This window comes from Elephas maximus, chromosome 14 (assembly GCF_024166365.1).
Source record: "Elephas maximus indicus isolate mEleMax1 chromosome 14, mEleMax1 primary haplotype, whole genome shotgun sequence".
In the NCBI taxonomy this organism is placed as follows: domain Eukaryota; kingdom Metazoa; phylum Chordata; class Mammalia; order Proboscidea; family Elephantidae; genus Elephas; species Elephas maximus.
Genome location: NC_064832.1, coordinates 25,570,824 through 25,597,274, shown reverse-complemented (window position 1 = coordinate 25,597,274; position 26,451 = coordinate 25,570,824). Strand labels below are relative to the sequence as shown.

General features: G+C 41.8%; 1 protein-coding gene across 1 annotated transcript in view; it reads left to right on the top strand.

Annotated features, from left to right (window-relative positions):
* Positions 1–14,154, top strand: part of CCDC70 (coiled-coil domain containing 70) — a 45,748-nt gene extending 31,594 nt beyond the window's left edge. The window contains exon 2 of the mRNA XM_049853339.1: positions 11,380–14,154. Coding sequence (XP_049709296.1) covers positions 11,426–12,100 — 675 coding nt within the window. The 5' untranslated portion in view covers positions 11,380–11,425 and the 3' untranslated portion in view covers positions 12,101–14,154. The remainder of the gene's footprint in view (positions 1–11,379) is intronic.
* Positions 14,155–26,451: the final 12,297 nt, after the last annotated feature.

Genomic DNA, 26,451 nt, shown 5'->3' with positions numbered 1-26,451 from the left:
CACCATGAGTTGGAATTGGCTTGACAGCAAGTAACAACATAGCCATTCTATATTTAACTTTTGAGGAACTGTCAAACTGTTTTCCAACAATGGATATGCCATTCTGCATTCCCACCAGCAATGGACGAGGGTTCCAATTTCTCCACATCCTGGCCAACCTCTTCAAAGGTTTTCAGGCAGGTCTGCTATGTTGCAACAGTGATTTAGAAACACCCCCGCGACTACAGTGTGGAGGTGAATGGGAGAGGGTAATGACAACCTAGACTGGAGAGATCAGCGAGCGGTTCAGGCATCCTGGCCTGAACTGACCCTGGTCAAGGAGGTAGAGCAAGAGGATGGTGTCAAGAAATGTTAGGGATATTAAATGGTAAGTCTTGATGGTTGATTAAAAGTCTAGTAAGGGAAGAGGCGGGGCCAAGATGGCGGACTAGGTAGACGTTACCTCGGATCCCTCTTGCAACAAAGACTCGGAAAAACAAGTGAATCGAGCACATACATAACAATCTACAAACCCTGAACAACAAACACAGATTTAGAGAGGGAGAAGGAAAAAATACGGGGAAGCAGCAACTGTTTTCGGAGCCTGGAGCCAGCGTCCCAGTCAGGTAACCTTGGCGCTGGGCTTAGGTCTGGGCCCAGGGGAGCTGAACTCTAAATCTTCTGACGGAGCAAACAGGGGGCACAGCCCTACCCCCCTGAACTCACCCCGGGAGGGGGCCCAGCCGGTCGTACGGGCGGCATGGCGATGCGGCTGGTGGGAGAAGTCCCTGGTAGGCAGTGACTGGTTTTGGAGCCAGGAGTGCAGCGTCCCAGTTGGGGAACCTTGGCGCAGGGCTTTTGACTGGGTGCTGTCACGGCGCAAGCACGGGGCGCAGCCCTACTCCCCTGAACTAACCCCAGGAGGGGGGCCAGCCAGTCCGTGGGGGCAGCGCGAGGACACGGCTGGCGGGAGGAGAAGTCCCCGGGAGGCAACGACTGATTTTGGAGCTGGGAGTGCAGTGTCCCAGCAGGGGAACCTTGATGCTGGGCTTTGGACTGGCAGCAGAGGCTCTGACCGCGGCTTCAGCGGGCCAGACCCTCGGGGGCAATCTCCACACAGCCAGCACACGTAGGCGACACGCCCCTTGGGAATCTCAGATAAAATAGTCATTCCAAGCAAGATAAGCAACTTTGGCTACATTCCGAGGTGCTACTCTCCTATTTCTATGAACCCTCCTCCACCTTTCCCAGGCGGCTTCATTAACATTGGAATTTCCTGAGCCAGAGGGAGAAGGCTCCGGCTCTGCGGCGGCTTTGCTTTCCCCCCCTTTTTTTTTTTGTTTGTGGTCTTTTCATAACCCATTCTTCCAGCCTGAGAGAAGAAACCACAAAAAGCCCAGGGACCAAAAATCCATACCAAATTGGACTAAAAACACAGAACCAGCTACAGCCAAGCATATATGATCCAAATCCTGGGCTTTCATCCTTACAGGGAACAAGGTGGCGGTTATAATCCAAAGGCAGTTCTGATAGGGATCTGACTGCATTTTTTTTTTTAAGCAGATTTTCTGGAAAAACAAGTTTCCCAGGTCTGATATCTCTGCTTATACAACAGAGCCCTAACTGACCCACAACAGGGAACTGAGGGTTGAAGCTCCCCCCAGACCACCTAGCCTCTTGCCTTAGGGGTCTAAGGAGGGTGACACCTACCAATCAGTAGAGGTACTTGCATTGGGGGCCTAAGGTACAGCTGCAGTGCCCTCCCACCAAGGTGCTATAGGAATAGAGACACACCTACCTCACTGACACTTGGGGGAAGCCTGTCAGCATCCTGCCTCCCCTGGAGTGTGAACCCCAGCTGCTAATAGAATCTGGTGCACACAACTATCACCACTACTTCTCAAGGTGGATAGGTGTTAGGGTACAGCACACACTTGATGACCCAAAATCAGATTCTACTCAAGAATAGTGAATGGACTCTTAGGCATATACATCTTGCAACTCTTAGGCATATACATCTGGTTTGGCAACAGCCCAAACCAGCCGGTAATAGGTCATAAGTAAGTCAAGGGCTACAACAAACAAGACAGCACAATCTAGTAGCCCATCCATGTATATTGAAAGGAAACAAAACAAGATAAGACTCAGTGAGCAATTATAGAATAAATCACTACTATATTTATATCTTAGTCATGGCTCAGAGACAGCAGTCGACATCAAACCACATAAAGAAGCAGACCATGACAGCTTCTACAACCCCCCAAACAAAAGAATCAAAATCTTTCCCAAATGAAGATACAATCCTGGAATTATCAGATACAGAATATAAAAAACTAATTTACAGAATGCTTCAAGACATCAGGGATGACCTCAGAAATGAAATAAGGCAAACTGCAGAAAAAGCCAAGGAACACACTGATAATACAGTTGAAGAACTCAAAAAGATTATTTAAGAACATAGTGGAAAAATTAATAAGTTGCAAGAATCCATAGAGAGACAGCATGTAGAAATCCAAAAGATTGACAATAAAATTACAGAATTAGACAATGCAATAGGAAGTCAGAGGAGCAGACTCGAGCAATTAGAATGCAGAGTGGGAAATCTGGAGGACCAGGGAATTAACACCAACATAGCTGGAAAAAAATCAGATAAAAGAATTAAAAAAAATGAATAAACCCTAAGAATCATGTGGGACTCTATCAAGAAGGATAATTTGCGTGTGATTGGACTCCCAGAACAGGGAGGGAGGACAGAAAACACAGAGAAAATAGTTGAAGATCTGCTGACAGAAAACTTCCCTGACATCATGAAAGATGAAAGGATATCTATCCAAGATGCTCATCAAACCCCATTTAAGATTGATCCAAAAAGAAAAACACCAAGACATATTATCATCAAACTTGCCAAAAGCAAAGATAAAGAGAAAATTTTAAAAGCAGCCAGGGAGAAAAGAAAGGTCTCCTTCAAGGGAGAATCAATAAGAATAAGTTCAGACTGCTCAGCAGAAACCATGCAGGCAAGAAGGCAATGGGATGACATATACAGAGCACTGAAGGAGAAAACCTGCCAGCCAAGGATCATATATCCAGCAAAACTCTCTCTGAAATATGAAGGTGAAATTAAGATATTTACAGATAAACACAAGCTTAGAGAATTTGCAAAAACCAAACCAAAGCTACAAGAAATACTAAAGGAAATTGTTTGGTCAGAAAACCAATAATATCAGATACCAGCACAACACAAGGTCACAGAACAGAACATCCTGATATCAACTCAAGTAGGGAAATCACAAAAACAAATTAAGATTAATTTTAAAAAAATGCTCAAAACAGGGAATCATTGAAGTCAATATGTAAAAGATTACAATAATCAAAAAGAGGGACTAAATACAGGTGGCATAGAACTGCCATATGGAGAGGGATACAAGGTGATATAGGATAACACAAGTTAGGTTTTTACTTAGAAAAATAGGGGTAAATATTAAGGTAACCACAAAGAGGTATAACAACTCCATAACTCAAAATAAAAGCCAAGAAAAACGTAACGACTCAACAAACATAAAGTCAAATACTATGAAAATGAGGATCTCACAATTTACAAAGAAAAACATCTCAGCACAAAAAAGTAAGTGGAAAAATGAAATTGTCAACAACACACATAAAAAGGCATCAAAATGACAACACTAAACACTTACTTATCTATAATTACGCTGAATGTAAATGGACTAAATGCACCAATAAAGAGACAGAGAGTCTCGGACTGGATAAAGAAACACGATCCGTCTATATGCGGCCTACAAGAGACACACCTTAGACTTAGAGACACAAACAAACTAAAACTCAAAGGATGGAAAAAAATATATCAAGCAAACAATAAGCAAAAAAGAAGAGGAGTGGCAATATTAATTTCTGGCAAAATAGACTTTAAACTTAAATCCACCACAAAGGATAAGGAACGACACTACATAATGATAAAAGGGACAATTGATCAGGAAGATATAAACATATTAAATATTTATGCACCCAGTGACAGGGCTGCAAGATACATAAATCAAATTTTAACAGAACTGAAAAGTGAGATAGACACCTCCACAATTATAGTAGGAGACTTCAACACACCACTTTCGGAGAAGGACAGGACATCCGGGAAGAAGCTCAATAGAGACATGGAAGACCTAATTACAACAATGAACCAGCTTGACCTCATTGACTTATACAGAACTCTCCACCAAACTGCTGAAAGTATACTTTTTTTTCTAGCGCACATGGAACATTCTCTAGAATAGACCACATATTCGGTCATAAAACAAACCTTTGCAGAATCCAAAACATCGAAATACTACAAAGCATCTTCTCAGACCACAAGGCAATAAAAGTAGAAATCAATAACAGAAAAACTAGGGAAAAGAAATCAAATACTTGGAAACTGAACAATACCCTGCTGAAAAAAGACTGGGTTATAGAAGACATCAAGGAGGGAATAAGGAAATTCATAGAATGCAACGAGAATGAAAATACTTCCTATCAAAACCTCTGGGACACAGCAAAAGCAGTGCTCAGAGGCCAATTTATATCGATAAATGCACACATTCAAAAAGAAGAAAGAGCCAAAATCAGAGAACTGTCCCTACAACTTGAACAAATAGAAAGTGAGCAACAAAAGAATCCATCAGGCACCAGAAGAAAACAAATAATAAAAATTAGAGCTGAACTAAATGAATTAGAGAACAGAAAAACAATTGAAAGAATTAACAAAGCCAAAAGCTGGTTCTTTGAAAAAATTAACAAAATTGATAAACCATTGGCTAGACTGACTAAAGAAATACAGGAGAGGAAACAAATAGCCCGAATAAGAAACGAGAAGGGCCACATCACAACAGACCCAACTGAAATTAAAAGAATCATATCAGATTATTACGAAAAATTGTACTCTAACAAATTTGCAAACCTAGAAGAAATGGATGAATTCCTGGAAAAACACTACCTGCTTAAACTAACACATTCAGAAGTAGAACAGCTAAATAGACCCATAACAAAAAAAGAGATTGAAACGGTAATCAAAAAACTCCCAACAAAAAAAAGCCCTGGCCCGGACGGCTTCACTGCAGAGTTCTACCAAACTTTCAGAGAAGAGTTAACACCACTACTACTAAAGGTATTTCAAAGCATAGAAAATGACGGAATACTACCTAACTCATTCTATGAAGCCACCATCTCCCTGATACCAAAACCAGGTAAAGACATCACAAAAAAAGAAAATCATAGACCTATATCCCTCATGAACATAGATGCAAAAATCCTCAACAAAATTCTAGCCAATAGAATTCAACAACATATCAAAAAAATAATTCACCACGACCAAGCGGGTTTTATACCAGGTATGCAAGGCTGGTTTAATATTAGAAAAACCATTAATGTAATCCACCACATAAATAAAAAAAAAGAGAAAAACCACATGATCTTATCAATTGATGCAGAAAAGGCATTTGACAAAGTCCAACACCCATTCATGATAAAAACTCTCACCAAAATAGGAATTGAAGGAAAATTCCTCAACATAATAAAGGGCAAATTTTTTATGCAAAGCCAACAGCCAACATTACTCTAAATGGAGAGAGCCTGAAAGCATTTCCCTTGAGAACGGGAACCACACAAGGATGCCCTTTATCACCGCTCTTATTCAACATTGCGCTAGAGGTCCTAGCCAGAGCAATTAGGCTAGACAAAGAAATAAAGGGCATCCGGATTGGCAAGGAGGAAGTAAAATTATCTCTATTTGCAGATGACATGATCTTATACACAGAAAACCCTAAGGAATCCTCCAGAAAACTACTGAAACTAATAGAAGCGTTTGGCAGAGTCTCAGGTTATAAGATAAACATACTAAGATCACTTGGATTCCTCTACATCAACAAAAAGAACATCGAAGAGGAAATAACCAAATCAATACCATTCACAGTAGCCCCCAAGAAGATGAAATACTTAGGAATAAATCTTACCAAAGATGTAAAAGACTTATACAAAGAAAACTACAAAGCTCTACTACAAGAAATTAAAAAGGACATACTTAAGTGAAAAACATATCTTGCTCATGGATAAGAAGACTTAACATAGTAAAAATGTCTATTCTACCAAAAGCCATCTATACATACAATGCACTTCCGATCCAAATTCCAATGTCATTTTTTAAGGTGATAGAGAAACAAATCACCAACTTCATATGGAAGGGAAAGAAGCCTCGGATAAGTAAAGCATTACTGAAAAAGAAGAAGAAAGTGGGAGGCCTCACTCTACCTGATTTCAGAACCTATTATACAGCCATGGTAGTCAAAACAGCCCGGTACTGGTACAACAACAGGCACATAGACCAGTGGAACAGAATTGAGAACCCAGATATAAATCCATGCACATATGAGCAGCTGATATTTGACAAAGGCCCAGTGTCAGTTAATTGGGGAAAAGATAGTCTTTTTAACAAATGGTGCTGGCATAACTGGATAGCCATTTGCAAAAAAATGAAACAGGACCCATACCTCACACCAAGCGCAAAAACTAACTCCAAGTGGATCAAAGACCTAAACATAAAGACTAAAACAATAAAGATCATGGAAGAAAAAATAGGGACAACCTTAGGAGCCCTAATACAAGGCATAAACAGAATACAAAACATTACCAAAAATGATGAAGAGAAACCAGATAACTGGGAGATCCTAAAAATCAAACACCTATGCTCATCTAAAGACTTCACCAAAAGAGTAAAAAGACCACCTACAGACTGGGAAAGAATTTTCAGCTATGACATCTCAGACCAGCGCCTGATCTCTAAAATCTATATGATTCCGTCAAAACTCAACCACAAAAAGACAAACAACCCAATCACAAGTGGGCAAAGGGTATGAACACACACTTCACTAAAGAAGATATTCAGGCAGCTAACAGATACATGAGAAAATGCTCTCGATCATTAGCCATTAGAGAAATGCAAATTAAAACCATGATGAGATTCCATCTCACTCCAACAAAGCTGGCATTAATCCAAAAAACACAAAATAATAAATGTTGGAGAGGCTGCAGAGAGATTGTAACTCTTATACACTGCTGGTGGGAATGTAAAATGGTACAACCACTTTGGAAATCTATCTAGCGTTATCTTAAACAGTTAGAAATAGAACTACCATACAACCCAGGAATCCCACTCCTCGCAATATACCCTAGAGATACAAGAGCCTTCACACAAACAGATATATGCACACCCATGTTTATTGCAGCTCTGTTTACAATAGCAAAAAGCTGGAAGCAACCAAGGTGTCCATCAACGGATGAATGGGTAAATAAATTGTGATATATTCACACAATGGAATACTACGCATCGATAAAGAACAGTGACGAATCTGTGAAACATTTCATAACATGGAGGAACCTGGAAGGCATTATGCTGAGCGAAATGAGTCAGAGGCAAAAGGACAAATATTGTATAAGACCACTATTATAAGATCTTGAGAAATAGTATAAACTGAGAAGAACACATACGTTTGTGGTTACGAGGGAGGGAGGGAGGGAGAGGGTTTTTTTACTGATTAATTAGTAGATAAGAACTGCTTTAGGTGAAGGGAAGGACAACACTCAATACATGGAAGGCCAGCTCAATTGGACTGGACCAAAAGCAAAGAAGTTTCTGGGATAAACTGAATGCTTCAAAGGTCAGCGGAGCAAGGGCGGTGGGTTGGGGACCATGGTTTAAGGGGACTTCTAAGTCAATTGGCAAAATAATTCTATTATGAAAACATTCTGCATCCCACTTGGAAATGTGGTGTCTGGGGTCTTAAATGCTAACAAGCGGCCATCTAAGATGCATCAATTGGTCTCAACCCCCCTGGAGCAAAGAAGAATGAAGAACACCAAGGTCACACGACAACTAAGAGTCCAAGAGACAGAAAGGGCCACATGAACCAGAGACCTACATCATCCTGAGACCAGAAGAACTAGTTGGTGCCGGGCCACAATCGATGACTGCCCTGACAGGGAGCACAACAGAGAACCCCTGAGGGAGCAGGAGATCAGTGGGATGCAGACCCCAAAATCTCATAAAAAGACCAGACTTAATGATCTGACTGAGACTAGAGGAATCTCGGCGGTCATGGTCCCCAAACCTTCTGTTGGCACAGGACAGGAACCATCCCTGAAGACAACTCATCAGACATGAAAGGGACTGGACAGTGGGTAGGAGAGAGATGCTGATGAAGAGTGAGCTAATTATATCAGGTGGACACTTGAGACTGTGTTGGCATCTCCTGTCTGGAGGGGGGATGGGAGGATAGACAGAGTTGGAAGCTGGCAAAATTGTCACGAAAGGAGAGACTGGAAGGGCTGACTCATTAGGGGGAGAGCAAGTGGGAGTACGGAGTAAGATGTATATAAACTTATATGTGACAGTCTGACTTGATTTGTAAACGTTCATTTGAAGCTCAATTAAAGTTAAAAAAAAAAAAAAAGAAAGAAGCGAGCAGAGAGACAGGAGTCCTCATATCACTAAGAAGGCAATGCTGCGAGCAGAGCAAATCCTTTGGACCTGCGGTTCCTGCACTGAGATGCTCCCAGACCAAGGGAAGATTGATGACAAGGACCTTCCTCCAGAGCTGACAGAGAGAGGAAGCCTTCCCATGGAGCCGATGCTCTGAGTTTGGACTTGTAGCCTACTAGACTGTGAGAGAATAAATTTCTCTTTGTAAAGCCAAAAAAAAAAAAAGTCTAGTAAGGGAGAGGAAGGAGGCAAGGATGAGCTCCAGGTTTCTGGTTTGTGTGGCTGGGTGGCTGGTGATGCCACCAACTGGCCACAGCACAACCACCATAATTCACTATGCAGGTACACGTAACCATCTACCTGCCCTTCTTACCATCTCACTATGCAGGTACACATAACCACTACCTGACATTCTTACCCTCTCTTCACGATGCAGGTACATGTAACCAGCTACCTGTCCTCACCATCTCTTCACTATGCAGGTACACATAACCAGCTACCTGTCCTTCTTACCATCTCTTTGCTATGCAGGTACATGTAACCAGCTACCTGTCCTTCACCGTCTCTTCACTATGCACATACACGTAACCACCTACCTGTCCTTCTGATTTTCTCTTCACTATGCAGGTACACGGAACCAGCTACCTGTCCTTCATCTCTTCACAATGTAGGTACAGGTAACCAGCTAACTGTCCTTCTTACCATCTCTTCAGTATGCAGATACACATAATCAGCTACCTGTCCTTCCTTCCATCTCTTCACTATGCAGGAACACGTAACCAGCTACCTGTCCTTCACCATCTCTTCACTATGCAGGAACACGTAACCAGCTACCTCTCCTTCACCATCTCTTCACTATGCAGGAACACGTAACCAACTACTTGTCCTTCTTCCCCCGATTCCTACTCCCAAGTCAAAAAATGAAAAAAGAGGAAGTCCCAGAAAAACTCCTGAAAAACCTCACATTGTTCCACAGCGTGGTAGCAAGGATCACTGAGTGAAGCCAGGCCCTGGGTGTTTCTTCCAGAAAGCACAAAATAGAAACAAATTCCCTTACTATGTACACACACCCTGTATCTGCCTACATTGAGCTCTTCCCTGCATTCTAACCACTTTTCCGTATCCAGTTCTTTTTCTTATTGCTTGACCCACCTTTGTCCTTACCAGAACGTTTGTGAATTTTTCTGATATCTGATACCTCAGCTACATAATGTTTGGTAATCTCTCTATCCCTTTTTCCCTTCTTTCCTCTCTTCCTTACATGCTGTCTCCCTCCGTCCCTACCTCCCTTCCTTCCTTTCTTCCTTCCATCCACTTTTATTTTGTGTGAAATAGAATGCATTTACTGGAGTACACAAAGCATACATTTACAGCCTAACACATTTTTACAACAAACACACTTGTAACCACCCGAAACAAAGAAGTAGACTATTGTGGGGCCCTCACAACCCTTCTCATGTACTCACCTAATTACACCCATTAGTACCCACACCCCCACAAGCAAGTAACCACTATGCTGACTTAAAGGAGTCCCCTCCTTTCTTTTCTTTTTTGTGTTATCACCTTATTATATTTTTTTATATAATTTTAATTTTGCCTGTTTTGGAACTTTACTCTTCAAATTTTGCTTCTTTCTTTCAACAAGATTTATTCGTGTTGTTGCATGAAGCTATGCTGTCCATTGTATGAATATACCACCATTGTTTAAATGCATTCTACTCTGATAGTCATTGGATTGTTTCTAGTTTTGAGTTCTCATGAACAGAGCTGCTTGAACATTGTTGTAAAGGTATCCTGGTCACAATTCATAAGCTTCTTTAGGGTGTACCTGGGAGTGGGACTGGATGGGAGGTGTCTTCAGTATTACTTGATATTGGGTGAGAGTCCCTCTTGCTCCCCATCCTCACCCACATTTGGTATTGTCTCTCAACCTTTTTGTTTTAAACCTCTGTTTTTAAAATAGACTCTTCTACTAAGACAGAATCCCCTTGGTCAGGTCACTCTGTTTCCCGGGTGACTTGCGTATTAGTTTCCCAGGGCCATGTAACAAATATCACAAAGTGGATGGCTTATAAGAACAGAAATATGTTGTCTCACAGTTCCGGAGGCTAGAAGTCTGAATTTAGGATGTCATCAGGGCCATGTTCTCTTTGCTTCTCTCCCAGCTTCTGGCAGTTTAAGGTGTTTCTTGAACCGGAGATGCATCTTCACATGGCTGTCTTTCCTCCATCTATGTCTGTCTTTGTGCTTCTTCTCCTCTTTTATAGGGACATCAGTCATGTATGATTAGGATCCACCCTACTCCTGTATGACCTCATGTTACTGATAACATCTTCAAAGACCCTGTTTCCAACAAAGTCATGTTCTCAGGTACAAGGGGTTAGGACTTCAAAGTAAATTTTTGGGAGACACAATACAATTCATAACAACGTGTGACAGAAGACATTCACATGTGTGTCACTCTACTGAGAGCATGTCCATAAGATTATGAGCAATTCCCAGGTGAGATTGCCAAAACCTGAAATTACTTCTGACTGATGTAAAAATAATAATAATGATTTTTGGGTTTTATAACTTTATTATTGAGAAAAACAAAACAATTTTTACATGATTGTCACATTTAAGTGTTTTGATACCCCTGCTGTCTTTGTTGCCTGAGAACCTATGTTGTTAGCAACCTCAAGCTTGAATGTATTGACCATCTCTTCACCCCAAAGCCATGACCACCCAACATGTTTCTCTACCAAAGCCTGTCCCTCACAAACACTACCAACAGGGCAAAGATATCAATAATTTTCTCTAATCAAATGGTGTAGACCCAGTGGCTTTCCCCCCAGCACGTGGTACTCATGAACATGTTCTCTTTGGTGCCCCCACAGGGTTTGACCAGGTGACCTGGACTTGGCCAACAGCCCGTCCTCCATCATGGCCACTCCAGCATTCTGGCTGCCTAGGAAGATGTTTCCCTTCAAGGTGAGCAAATGGATGGGGTTTGCTTGTTTCCGGTCACTAGTGGTCTCTTCTCCCAACATTCGCCGGAAGAAACTAATCCACAAACTGCAGGAGGAAAAGGCTTTTCGGGATGAGATGAAAATTTTCCGTGAGAAAATAGAAGACTTCAGGGAAGAGATGTGGAGTTTCCGAGGCAAGATCCGTGCTTTCCGAGGCCAGATCTTGGGCTTTTGGGAAGGGGAGAGACCTTTCTGGGAAGAGGAGAAAACCTTCTGGAAAGAAGAAAAGACTTTCTGGGAAATGGAAAAATCTTTCCGGGAAGAAGAGAAAACCTTTTGGAAAAAATACCGCACCTTCTGGAAGGAAGACAAGGCTTTCTGGAAAGAGGACAGTGCCCTATGGGAAAGAGACCGGAACCTTTTCCAGGAGGACAAGGCCCTGTGGGAAGAAGAAAAAGCCCTGTGGGTAGAGGAAAGAGCCCTCCTTGAGGAGGAGAAGGCCCTGTGGGAAGATAAGAAGTCCCTCTGGGAGGAAGAGAACGCCCTTTGGGAGGAAGAGAAAGCATTCTGGGTAGAAGGTGGCCGCCATGTGGAGCTGATGCTGGAAGAAGGGCTGCGATCACCAGCCTTCTTCCGAGGCAGGGCGTGAGTACAGGAAAGGAAGGTGCATGGGGTACAGACGCTGCTGGATTGGAATTCAAGTCCAGGGTGACCCCATGTACTGGAGAAAATATGTACTTCTTTGTCTCCTCGCTTTGAAAGATCTAATAAAATCCTGAGGGGAGGTTTGGAAGACCAACTTCTTCAAGGGAGGCCAGTTCCATTTTTCCCAGGTTTTGTGACTGTCCAAGGTCACAGTCCCATCCTACAGGCTGTATTGTTGTCCACAGAACTTGGTCCCAGGCAGTTCCCCATGAGAGATCTGCATGGGTGGTGTTTGTGATTGGACACACTGTTGCTCTCTTTAAGAGTCAGAATGGGGGGAGAGGGGTTGGGCTGAGACAATACCAGCTAGAAACACATCAAGACAGAGAGGGGCTGAGACGTCCCTGCTCCTGTCACTGTGGGACAATTATCTCTCCTCCACCCTAGACAGTCCTGGAGGCCTGGGGTGGGCTGAGAGCTTTCCAGAAAAGGCCACAAAGTTGTTAACATTTCATCTGTGCCCCTTCCTTGCTGACAGGCAATTTCAGCCACACAGGCAGAAGCTTTTAACAGCCCACTTGCTGGTAGACCTGGGTCCCCACCAAATTTCTCAACTGCCCATTCTCTGTCAGCATGAGAAAGGTGCCTTGGGAGTACACTGGGACTCAAGAGCACACCCCACAGAATACCGACCTTCCCTGAAGAAGAGACTCACACGAGTTTCACCACACCTGGGTTTTTTGTTACAAATTCCTTCCTTTGGGTTTCCTTCGTGCCATTGATTTTTTAAAAATTAAAATGCCCCAGAGAGGTAGCATATTAAATGGATTTACACTAGTGTGGTCAGCAACTTATGTGACCAACTTTTCTTCTGGGGGTGGGGAGAGTAAACGGTCTCTATGGGGATTGTCATGGAAATGTCTATAAGAGGGGAGTAAGAAATATCAAGTCAGGCATGTCTTGTTTTCCCTTTGCTTGGCCTTAATTCATCCTTATTATTAACACATCCGATTACCTGCCTTTGTGGGTCCCCCACTATCAGCAAGCACTTTCACATTCACTGATTCACCCAGCTGTCACCACAACTCCCATTCTACAAATGAGGAAACTGAGACCTAGAGAAGCAAAATAATTGCACGTGGCCAGGCAAGTAGTAAATGCAAGGGCCAGGACTTAAACCCAGATGGTCTGACTCATGGTCCAGTCCTTTTCTAATATAGCCCCGTTCCGTGGAATATGACTTTAGAGGAGCTCGGCCAACAATGGTGTCAGGGCTCAATGAGACTTAAAGCAGTTTGGGATTTTGCTGTGGTTTGGGGTGGCGGTGGAGAGACAAGGAGAGGAGAGGTGGGGGAATTTACAAAGTTCCCTTAGATGTGCTGAGCAAGCCTTCCCCATACCAAGAAGGTGGGCCAACTCCCAGGAGCAGCTGGACCTCCAGGGCTCTGGGAAAGTTTGGTTCCCCTGCAAGGTCCCTGGGGAATGCCAGGCTTACCCCAGAGTAATCAGAGCTAAGGCAGTAGATAGGAGCAGCTTTTTCTTTGTCAGACACCTACCCTTGCATCCTCGGCTTCTCATGGGCCCCTGGACAAAGACTTCAGCAAGCCAATGAGGGAGAAAAATGCTGGTGTGGAGAATCTGATGCAGGAAGAGACACCATAGAGGGTGTTCACACTCTAGAAGGTCTGTCCACTTATGGTGCACAGTATGGTGGGAACACCAACACAGTGAGAACCTGCAAGCTCAGCATTCCCAAGTGATTCCATCAAAGACAAAAACAGAAGACTGTTGACCATAAGACCAAAGAAAGGTAAACCAAATGGAGGCAGAGAGTGGGAGTATGCCATGAGTAGAAATGACCCCTGAACAACATCCCACAGAACCATCTTGAAAGACAGCTGTCTTTGTGACAGATGACTTGAGGAGCTGTACCTCTGATTCCATCTTTCATCCAGCAAACATCAGTGAACTTTCAATGTCCAAGTTATGGACCTCTTAAAATCCTGGTGGGGAGATGGGCAGGTAAACAGGCAGTGAGAGTTACGAGAGACAGGTTCATGGAGTGCTCCTTTGGTGTCTTTTAACCTACTCTGGGAGGGTGGGTGGGTAGATGGGTCAGATTTGTTTTCCAGAGGAAGTCATGTTTGGGCAAAGCCTCAGAGTCAAGTAGGGATTTGCTGCAGAAGGGGAACTGAAAGCTAGGAAGAAGGACATTCTAGCAGTAGGAACAGCACTGGAAAGGCTAAGGCACGGGAAAGTGCAGCAGTTTGAGGAACTGCAGTTGCTTCAGTGAACATGGGTGTCTTAGGCTTCTCTAGAGAAACAGAATCAGTGATATACATAGAGACAGGGAGAGAGAAGAGGGAGAGAGAGAGATTTACTTGAAGGGATTGTCTCATGTGATGTAAGGGCTGGCAAACCCAAAATCCATGGGTCAGCTGGCAAGCTGGAGATGCCCTCCTGCAGACTTGCACCCCAAAATCTGTAGATCAGGCAACGAAGAGAGAGAGAGAGAGCACATTCTGCCAAAATATAGATTTATAGTTTGGGGGCAGAACACATCCTAAGGAAACTCCCTTCTCAACTGTTACATTTTATTAGATTACATTATGGTAAATGATTACATTATGGAACAGCAACCAGACTAGTGCTTGGCCAAACCACTGAGAGCCATAGCTTAGCCAAGTTAGCCATCAAAACAGGACAATATAGAACAATGAGTTGAACGAGAAGACAGATAACTGATGACGTAAAGCCTCGTGGTCAATAAGAAACCACTGACAGATTTTGAGGAAGGGAATGAGATGTTTAGGTTTTAATTTTATAAAAGACATGCTGCATGTTCAAAGTGTGGTCCATGGACCAGGAACATTGGCCTTATCTGGGAACTTGTTGGAAATACAGAATCTCAGGCCCTGCCCGACCTCCTGAGTCAGACTCTGCATTTTAGCAAGGTCCCCCGGTGGTTTTTGTGGACTTTAAAGTTGGAGCCGCACTTCTATCTAAAGAAGGAGGCTGGAGTGGAGGAATAGCTAGATCACTCAGCAGGTTGAGGCAGTGTCCAATAAGACATGATGGTGCCCTGCCCCAAGCAACGGTGGAGTGTATGTGGAGAGGAGCACGCAGCGTGGGGAGCTATTGGGAGGCAGATCAGATTCCTCCGGCTTGAGAATGAATTAAATTTTGGCGGTATGAGAGAGGCAGATGTCAAAGATAGCATGTAGTTTCTGACAAGGACAATGAGGGAATGGTTGTGTCCATCACTAAGAAGAGGCAGAAGAGGAGGAGTGGGGTTTTTCATGGTGAGGAGATGAAGAGTGTAGTCTGGGACATGTTGGATTACTGGTTCCTTGTTGGGCAAGCTCTCCAGAGCTTGGTCAACACTTGGGTGAACTCTACCTTTCTCCTTGTTCATTGCCACCCAACAACAAGCTGTGTAGCCAGCACCCCTTCTGTCTTAGTTTCCTGGGACTGTCATAACAAAATACCACAATGCGGTGGCTTTAAAGAACAGAAAGTTATGGTCTCTCAGTTCAGGAGACTAGAAGTCCAAATCAAGGTATCAGCCATGTCGATTTCTTCTGAGGGTTTTGAGAGAAAAACTGTTCCATGCCTCCTGGCTTCTAGTTGCTGCCAGCAATCCTTGGAGTTCATTTGCTGTTTGTAGCTATATTTTCACATGGTGTCTTCCCCCGAATGACTCTGTTTCCATATCTACTCTCCCCCTTTATAAGACACCATCATTCAAGAGGGATTAGGACCTACACAAAGGAGTCCCTGGGTGCTGCAAATGGTTAAGTGCTCAGCTACTAACCAAAAGGTTGAGGGTTTGAGTCCACCCAGAGGCACCACAAACGAAAGTCCTGGTGATCTACTTCTGAAAAATCAGCCACTGAAAACCCTGTGGAGCACAGTTCTACTCCGACACACGTGAGACCCCCATGAGTCAGAATCAACTTCACAGCAACTAGTTTTTTTTTTGTTTTTCTTTTTTTGTACCTTACCAGAGTGGTTAAGATTCCTGAGAACAGCTTTTGACAAATTTCTTCCTGATTTCTGATTATGTTATGAGGTTCAAAAGAGGCTATATGTTGATATTCCTAGCACATTATACAACATTCAATAAATTCTGGATCCCTCCACCCCCATTTGCCTCATAGACGTAACCTTGAACGATTTATTTCTCATTCTGGTCTATCAGGAATTTGGTAAATTCTTAGCTTCCAGTGTCAGTAATGTATTTCATTTTAAATGTTTAGACAGGCAAGGTCATGTGAATGTACTTGAGCAAACATTATCTGACCTTTGGCCTGTATCTGAGACAACTGGCAACAGTATCCCTCAGAATAAATCCTAAAATGGAATGCTATGGAAGTGTCTGCAGTGTGGGTGTCCCCCACAGCCCTCCACAGGAAAGCCTTCAGGAGCCAGCCCTGTGACTGACTTGGGACAGTGACTTGAGATACTTGGTCAGGATATAAGAAGGGCCTGTCCTAAACTCTTCTCTCACAAAAAGAGAGACCAAGTGCAGATGTTTTTAAAGGAAAAAAATTTTTTTTTAATTGGAGTGAATAAATAATACTGGAAAAAAAAATCCCCATTATTCCAAGTGGCATATCTTATTATAATCATGGAAAATTTAAAACTAAGCAGGCCAGAAATTTCCTACTCTTGATCTTTTAGTACCTTCAGTGTGGGTGAGGTACTAACTGTTTAAGAGTTATGTAAATGGTTTTTGGAATCTCACAGGAGAACAATGTGGCTGCCTGTTTCCGTAGAGATTTACAGTCTTGGAAACCCTAAGAGTAGGAATCAATTCTCTGGCAGTGGGTTTGGTTTTTGGGTTTTGGTAAATTATATGGTTTAGCACCTCTTCTGGAACTTAGTATTTATACCTCCCTGGTGCTTCAGCCTAGAGCCCTGGTGGCGCTTTGGTTAAGCACTCAGCTGCTAACCTGAAGATAGTGGTTTGAACCCACCAGCCATTCCATGGGAGAAAAATGTGACGGTTTGCTTCAGTAAAGATTTGCAGCCTTTGAAACCCTAATGGGCAGTTCTACTCTGTCCTGCAGGGTTGCCGTGAGTCGGAATTGACTTGACAGCAATGGGACAGGTTGGTGCTTCAGCCAAAAATTTCCATTTAATATCCTTTTAAAATCCGTTTACATCTCTATAAAACTGAACCTGTTGTTGTCGAGACTCTTCTGACTCATAGTGACCCATCTGTTACAGGGTAGAACTGCTACATAGGATTTTCTTGGCTGTAATTTTTTGTTGTTGCTGTTTTGTTTTTTTTTTTTAATTTTTATTTATTTTGTTGTCATTGAGAATATACACAGCAAAACATACACCAATTCAACAGTTTCTACATGTACCATTTAGTGACATTGATTACATTCTTCGAGCTGTGCAACGATTCTCACCGTTTGTGATGGTTAAGATTGTGCGTCAACTTGACCATGATTCTGTGTTTTGGCAATTGTATACTGGCATGATCACTTCCCCGTTGAGATTTGATATATGATCACCCCCATGGCGATCTGCTGTGAGTAGCCAATCAGTTAAAAGGGAGTTTCCTTGGGTGCATGGCCCGCATTGAATGTAAGAAGGCATTCTGGCAAGGCTTGGAGGATTTTGCTCATGCTGAATCCTACAGCTGACTCCTGCTCATCTGACCTCTGGTTCTCGGGACTTGAGGTAGCAACTTACCTGTGGTCTTGCCTGCCAATCTTGGGATTCATCAATCTTCGGAGCTTGTGAGCAAAGAGCCCGGCTCTCTGATCTCCGATCTTGGCTTTGCCAGCCCCTGCGGCTACGTGCATAGGAGAAGCCTCTATCCTGACCCAAGAACTTGGGACATTCCAGCCTCTACAACTGCATGAGATATTTCCTTGATATAAATATCTCTCTGTATATATATGGATACTCTTTGCTGGTTTTGCTTCTCTAGAGAACCCAGTCTAAGACACTCTCTTTTTCTGAGTTGTTCTTCCCCCATTAACATAAATTCACTGCCCCCTAAAGTTCTTATCTAATCTTTGAGTTGCTGTTATCAGTTTGATCCCATGTAGATAGTTCTTAAAGAGCATAATGCTCACGCAGAGCCAAGATGGCAGAATAGACAGACGCTTCCAGCAAGCCCTGTTACAAAGAAGTGAAATGAGTATATTTATGACAAGCTAGGAGCCCTGGCATGAAAGGCAAGCTTAGAAAATAAACTGAGGGACAGGGGGAGGAACAGACAGTTCAGAAGTGAAGAGGAGTCACTGGACCTGAATCGCGGGGAGCCCTCAGGCACCATTCCTGGGAGTGGCAGCAGCGGGCTGGTACTAGCATTCATCTGCAGTTTCCTCAGGGAGAAGCAGCCAGACACACAGCCTATTCACACCTCCAGAGCCAGAGAACAGTGCTCTCGGCAAAAGCTAAGTACTTGCTTATATTTTACCGTGCCCCCCATTCCCTGCTCCCAAGCCAGCTTCAGCAGCTGATTTCCCTGGGCCTGAGATAGGCCCTGTTGAGTGCCTAGAGCCATCCTCCCAACCTTGGAGAAGGAATAGTTTCCCCATTCCCTGCTCCCAAGCCAGCTTCAGCAGATGATTTCCCTGGGCCTGAGATAGGCCCTGTTGAGTGCCTAGAGCCATCCTCCCAACCTTGGAGAAGGAATAAATTTGCAATTGGGGGAAAAGATAATTTGCCAGCTCCACTAACCAGGGGAGCTAAGGACAGAAACGGCTCCTGTCCAGGCATAAACGGTCCATGGACTTTGAGTACCTTTCCTTACTGCAGGGACCGGCGTGGGCCTATTTCAGGAGAATAGGCCCTTGTTAGCAGACTCCAACCATTTCGGCTGTGCAACAGAGAAGTGGGTGTTTGATGTATGGCTTTGCTTTGCCTATTAAACAGAGTCCTCACCTACCCACATTGGGGACCTAAGGACTGGTGGCTTTGTTCAGATCACCCAGCCACCCATGACAGGAGTCCTAGGACAACTGGTACCTCCCAGTCCTTACAACCAAAAACATTGGGTGCCCTTGGTCCATCTGCAGAACCCACCCACCTGTGTGTTCTATGGAAGAGGGACTCGCTTTCCTCAGAGACATGTGGGGGACAATTCTCAGCCCCCTGCCTTGTTCAGAGTGTGACCCCCTGCTGTAACCAGATACCAGTACCTACGCCAATCAGCCCTGCCCCTCTAAGACTGTAGGGCAGAGCCTGTACCACACACTTGATGATCAGCTACATGGATACCTGAGCTGAATGCATACAAGAAAAGTGAATAGACTCCTATACTGATATACCTGATAAAAGCTCTAGCCATCTGGGGACAGGACATCAGAGGTCCAAAGGCAAAAATATTCATGCTAGTTCACTCAAGCAACTCATTTAGGCATATCAAAACAAAACAAAGCAAGAAGCTATGACACAGCAAGCAAACATAAACTAATACAATAACTTATAGATGGCTCAGAGACAACAGTCAGCACCAAGTCACATAAAGAAACAGACCATGATCACCTCAACAAGTTCTCAGAACAGAGAATCAAGAGATCTTTTATATGAAAGTGCTTGGTTGTTTTCCTGGAATTACCAGAGACAGAATAAAAGATTAATATACAGAACCCTTCAAGACATCAGGAAGGGAACACACAGATAAAGCAGTTGAAGAAATTAAAAAGATTATTCAAGAACATAATGAAAAATTTAATAAGCTGGAAAAATCAATAGACAGCAATCAGAAATTCAGAAGATTAACAATAAAATTACAGAAGTAGACAACTCAGTAGAAAGCCAAAGGAGCAGAATTGAGCAAGTGGAAGGCAGAATTTTTGAAGTTGAAGACAAAGCACTTGGCACTAATATATTTGATGAAAAATCAGATAAAACAATTAAAAAAAATTAAGAAACCTTAAGAATCTTGTGGGACTCTATCAAGACAAATAACCTATGACTGATTGGAGTACCAGAACAGCAAGGGATAACAGAAAACAGAGTGAATTGTTGAAGATTTGTTGGCAGAAAACTTCCCTGATATCGTGAAAGATGAGAAAATATTTATCCAAGATGCTCATCGAACTCCACATAAGATAGATTTTAAAAGAATGTCACCAAGACATATTATAATCAAACTTGCCAAAACCAAAGATAAACAGAGAATTTAAAGAGCAGCTAGGGATAAATGAAAATTCACCTACAAAGGAGAGTCAATAAACTCGGACTACTCAACAGAAACCATGCAGGCAAGAAGGCAATGGAATGACTCACAGAAAAAACTGAAGGAAAAAAATTGCCAAGAATCCTATATCCAGCAAAACTGTCTCTCAAATATGAAGGTGAAATTAGGACATTTCCAGATAAACTGAAGTTTAGGGAATTCATAAAAACCAAACCAAAACTACAAGAAATACTAAAGGGAGTTCTTTGGTTAGGAAATAAATAATATCAGGAATCATCAACCCAAGACTAGAACACCGGGCAGAGCAATCAGAAGTCGAACCAGATAGGGAAATCACAAAAATAAATCAAGACAAAAAAATGCTCAAAACAGGGAAACAACAATGTTATTATGTAAAAGAAGACAACATTAAAACAATAAAGAAATAAGAGGGACTAAGAAATGTACTCGTAGATCTCCATATGGAGAGGAGGACAAGGTGACACAAAGAAAAGTTAGGTTTAAATTTAGAAAAATAGGGGTAAATAATAAGGTAACCACAAAGGAGACAAACTATCCTACACATCAAAATAAAATCCAAGAAAAAAAGTAGAGACTCAGCAGAAACAAAATCAACAACAAATACAAGGAAAGGACAATATATAAGGAAAATCAACACAGCAGCTAAAGTTAAGTGGGCAAAATAAACTGTCAACAACACACAAAAAAAGACATCAAAATGATAACACTAAATTCATAACCTTTCCATAATTACACTGAATGTAAATGGACTAAATGCACCAATAAAGAGACAGAGTGGCAGAATGGATTAAAACACAAGATCCATCTATATGCTGCCTACAAGAGACACACCTTAGACTTAGAGACAAAAAAAAACTAAAGCTCAAAGAATGGAAAAATATTTCAAGCAAACAACAATCAAAAAAGAGGAAGAATGGCAATATTAATTTCTGACAAAATAGACTTTAAAGTTAAATCCATCAGAAAGGATAAGGAAGGACACTATACGATGATTAAAGGGGCAACATACCAAGAAGATATAACCATATTAAATATTTACGCACCCAATGACAGGGCTGCAAGATACATAAAACAAACTCTATCAGCATTGAAAACTGAGATAGACAGCTCCACAATAATAGTAGGAGACGCCAACACACTGCTTTCGGTGAAGGACAGGACTTCCACAAAGAAGCTTAATAAAGACATGGGAGATCTAAATGCCACAATCAACCAACTTGACCTCATAGACATGTACAAAACACTCCACCCAACACCAACCAAGTATACTTTCTTTTCTAGTGCACATGGAACATTCTCTAGAATAGACCACATTAAAAAAAAAAAAAAAATAGACCACATACTAGGTCATAAAGCAAGCCTTAGCAGAATCCAAAACACTGAAATATTACAAAGCATCTTCTCTGACCATAAGGCCGTAAAAGTGGAAATCAATAACAGGAAAAGCAGGGAAAAGAAATCAAAGACTTGGAAACTGAACAATACCCTGCTCGAAAAAGACTGGATTATAGAAGACATTAGGACAGAATAAAGAAATTCACGGAATCCAATGAGAATGAAAACACTTCCGTTTAGAACCTTTGGGACACAGTGAAAGCAGTGCTCAGAGGTCCCTTTATATCAATAAATGCACACATCCAAAAAAGAAGAAAGGGCCAAAACCAGAGAATTATCCCTACAACTTGAACAAATAGAAAGAGGGCAGCAAAAGGAGCCCACAGGCACCAGAAGAAAACAAATAATCAAAATCAGAGGAGAACTAAATGAAATAGAAAACAGAAAAACAATTGAAAGAATTAACAAGACCCAAAGCTGGCTCTTTGAAAAAATCGGCGAAATTCACAAACCATTGGCCAAACTGACAAAAGCAAAAGAGGAGAGGAAGCAAATAACCCAAATAAGAAATCAGATAGGCGATATTACAACAAATCCAACTGAAATTAAAAGAATCATATCAGACTACTGTGAAAAATTGTACTCTAACAAATTTGAAAACCTAGAAGAAATGGATGAATCCCTACTAACACACTACCAACCTAAACTACCACAAACAGAGGTAGAACAATTAAGTAGACCCATAACAAAAGAGGAGATTGAAAAGGTAATCAAAAAACTCCCAACAAAAAAAAAGCCCTGGTCCAGACGGCTTCACTGCAGAATTCTACCAAACTTTCAGAGAAGAGTTAACACCACTACTCCTAAAGGTATTTCAGAGCATAGAAATTACGGAATACTCCCAAATTCATTCTATGAAGCCACTGTATCCCCAATACCAAAACCAGGTAAACACTCCAAAAAAAGAAAATTACAACGCTATATCCCTCATGAACTTAGATGTGAAAATCCTCAACAAAATTCTAGCCGACAGAATTCAACAACATAAAAAAAAAAAAAATCCACCATGACCAAGTGGGATTCATACCAGGTATGCAGGGATGGTTCAACATTAGAAAAACAATTAATGGAATCCACCACATAAATAAAACAAAAGACAAGAATCACATGATTTTATCAATTGATGCAGAAAAAGCATTTGACAAAGTTCAGCACTCGTTCATGATAAAAACTCTCAGCAAAATAGGAATAGAAGGAAAATTTCTCAACATATTAAGGGGCATTTATTCAAAGCCAACAGCCAACATCACCCTAAATGGAGAGAGCCTGAAAACATTCCCACTGAGTTTGGGAACCAGACAAGGATGCCCTTTATCACCACTCTTATTCAACATTGTGCTGGAAGTCCTAGCCAGAGCAATTAGGCTAGATAAAGAAATAAAGGGCAACCAGATTGGCAAGGAAGAAGTAAAAGTATCTCTATTTGCAGATGACATGATCTTATACACAGAAAACCCGAAGGAATCCTCCAGAAAACTACTAAAACTAATAGAAGAGTTAAGCAGAGTATCGGGATACAAGACAAACATACAAAAATCAGTTGGATTCCTCTACACCAACAAAAAGAACATCGAAGAGGAAACCACCAAATCAATACCATTTACAGCAGCCCCCAAGAAGATAAAATACTTGGGAATAAATCTTACCAGAGAGGTAAAAGACTTATACAAAGAAAACTAGAGTACGTTTCTGCAAGAAACCAAAAGAGACTTACATCAGTGGAAGAACATACCTTACTCGTGGATAGGAAGATTTAACATTATAAAAATGTCTATTCTACCAAAAGCGATGTATACATTTAATGCAATTCCGATCCAAATTCCAATGACATTTTTTAATGAGATGGAGAAACAAATCACCAGCTTCATACGGAAGATAAAGAGGCCCTGGATAAGGAAAGCATTACTGAAAAAGAAGAAGAAAGTGGGAGGCCTTACTTTACCTGATTTTAGAACCTATTATACCACCACAGTAGGCAAAACAGCCTGTTACTGGTACAACAACAGATACATAGACCGATGGAACAGAACTGAGAATGCAGACATAAATCCATCCACATATGAGTAGTGGATATTTCACAAAGGCCCCAAAGCAGTTAAATGGAGAAAAGACAGTCTTTTTAACAAATAGTGCATATCCACCTGCAAAAAAAATGAAACAAGGCCCATACCTCACAAAAACTGACTCAAAATGGATCAAAGACCTACATATAAAATCTAAAACGATAAAGATCATGGAAGAAAAAATAGGCACAACGTTAGGAGCCCTAATACATGGCATAAACAGTATACAAAACATTACTAACAATGCAGAAGAGAAACTAGATAACTGGGAACTCCTAAAAATCAAACACCTATGCTCATGCCAAGACTTCACCAAAAGAGTAAAAGGATTACCTACAGACTGGGAAACAGTTTTTAGCTATGGCATTTCATATCAGCACCTGATCTCTACAATCTACATGATACTGAAAAAACTCAACTGCAAAGAGACAACCCAATTAAAAAATGAGCAAAATATATGAACAGATACTTCACTAAAGAAGATATTCAGGTAACAGATATATGAGGATTGTTAGCCATTAGAGAAATGCAAATCAAAACTGTAATGAGATTCCATCTCACTCCAACAAGGCTGGTATTAATCCAAAAAACAAAAAACAATGAATGTTGGAAAGGTTGTGGAGAGACTGGAACACTTATACACTGCTGGTGGGAATGTCAAATGGTACAACCACTTTGGAAATCAATTTGGCGCTTCCTTGAAAAGCTAGAAATACAACTACCATAGGATCCGGCAATCCCACTCCTTGGAATATATCTTAGAGAAACAAGAGCCTTTACACGAGCAGATATATGCACACCCATGTTCATTGCAGCACTGTTTACAATAGCGAAAAGATGGAAGCAACCAAGGTGCCCATCAACGGATGAATGGATAGATAAATTATGGTATATTCACACAATGGAATACTACGTATGCATTGATAAGGAACAGTGAGGAATCTGCAAAACATTTCATAACTTGGAGGAACCTGGAAGGCATTATGCTGAGTGAAATTAGTCAGAGGCAAAAGGACAAATATTGTATGAGACCACTATTATAAGAACTTGAGAAATAGTTTAAACAGAGAAGAAAATATTCTTTGATGGTTACGGGATGGGGGAGGGAGGGAGGATGGGAGAGGGGTATTCGTTAATTAGATTGTAGATAAGAACTACTTTAGGTGATGGGAAAGACAACACACAATACAGGCGAGTTCAGCATAACTGGACTAAACAAAAAGCAAAGAAGTTTCCTGAATAAACCGACTGCTTCAAAGGCCAGTGTAGCAGGGGTGGGCGTTTGGGGACCATGGTTCCAGGGGACATCTAAGTCAATTGGCATAATAAAATCTATTAAGAAAACATTCTGCATCCCACTTTGAAGAGTGGCATCTGGGGTCTTAAACGCAAGCAAACGGCCATCTAAGATGCATCAATTGGTCTCAACCCCCCGAACCAAAGGAGAATGAAGATCACCAAGGACACAAGTAATTACAAGCCCAAGAGACAGAAAGGGCCACATAAGCCAGAGACTACATCATCCTGAGACCAGAAGAACTAGATGGTACCTGGCTAGAACCGTTGACTGCCCTTACAGAACACAACAGAGAACCCCTGAGGGAGCAGGAGAGCGGTGGGATGCAGACCCCAAATTCTCATTAAAAAACAGACTTAATGGTCTGAGGCTAGAAGGACCCTGGTGGTCATGGCCCCCAGACCTTCTGTTGGCCCAGGACAGGAACCATTCCCAAAGCCAACTCTTCAGACATGGATTGGACTGGACAATAGGATGGAGAGGGATGCTGGTGAGGAGTGAGCTTCTTGGATTAGATGGACACTTGAGACTATGTTGGCATCTCCTGCCTGGAGGGTAGATGAGAGGGTAGAGGGGGTTAGAAGCTGATGAAATGGACACGAAAAGAGAGAGCAGAGGGAGGGGAGTAGGCTGTCTCATTAGGGGGAGAGCAACTGGGAGTACATAGTAAGGTGTACATAAGTTTTTGTGTGAGAGACTGACTTGATTTGTAAACTTTCACTTAAAGCACAGTAAAAAATTTTTTAAAAAGAGCATAATGCTCAAAACAGACTTTTCTTTGAAACTTTTTTTTATTGTGCTTTAAGTGAAAGTTTACAATTCATTTTCTCATACAAAAACTTCTATACACATTCTTTGACGGTTTTATCTAATTTTTTAATCTAAGTAGTGAATGCCCCTCTCTCTCCATCCGCACTCTCATAATCATCAAAGAATGTTTTCTTCTGTGTTTAAGCCTTTTCTTGAGTTCTTACAATAGTGATCTCATACAGTATTTGTCCTTTTGTGTGACTAATTTCACTCAGCGTAATGCCTTCCAGATTCTTCCATGTTATGAGATGTTTCATGGATTCATCATTGTTCTTTATCATTTTGTTGTATTCCATTGTGTGAATATACCATAATTTGTTTATCCATTCGTCCATTGATGGGCACCTAGGTTGTTTTCATCTTTTTGCTATCGTGAACAGTACTGCAGTGAACATGGGTGTGCATATATCTATTCATGTGATGGTTCTTATTTCTCTAGGATATATTCCAAGGAATGGGATTGCTGGATCATATGGTACTTCTACTTCTAGCTTTTTAAGGAAAGGCCAAATCATTTTCCAAAGTGGTTGTATCATTTGACATTTCCACCAGCACTGTAGAAGTGTTCCAGTCTCTCCACAACCTCTCAAACATTT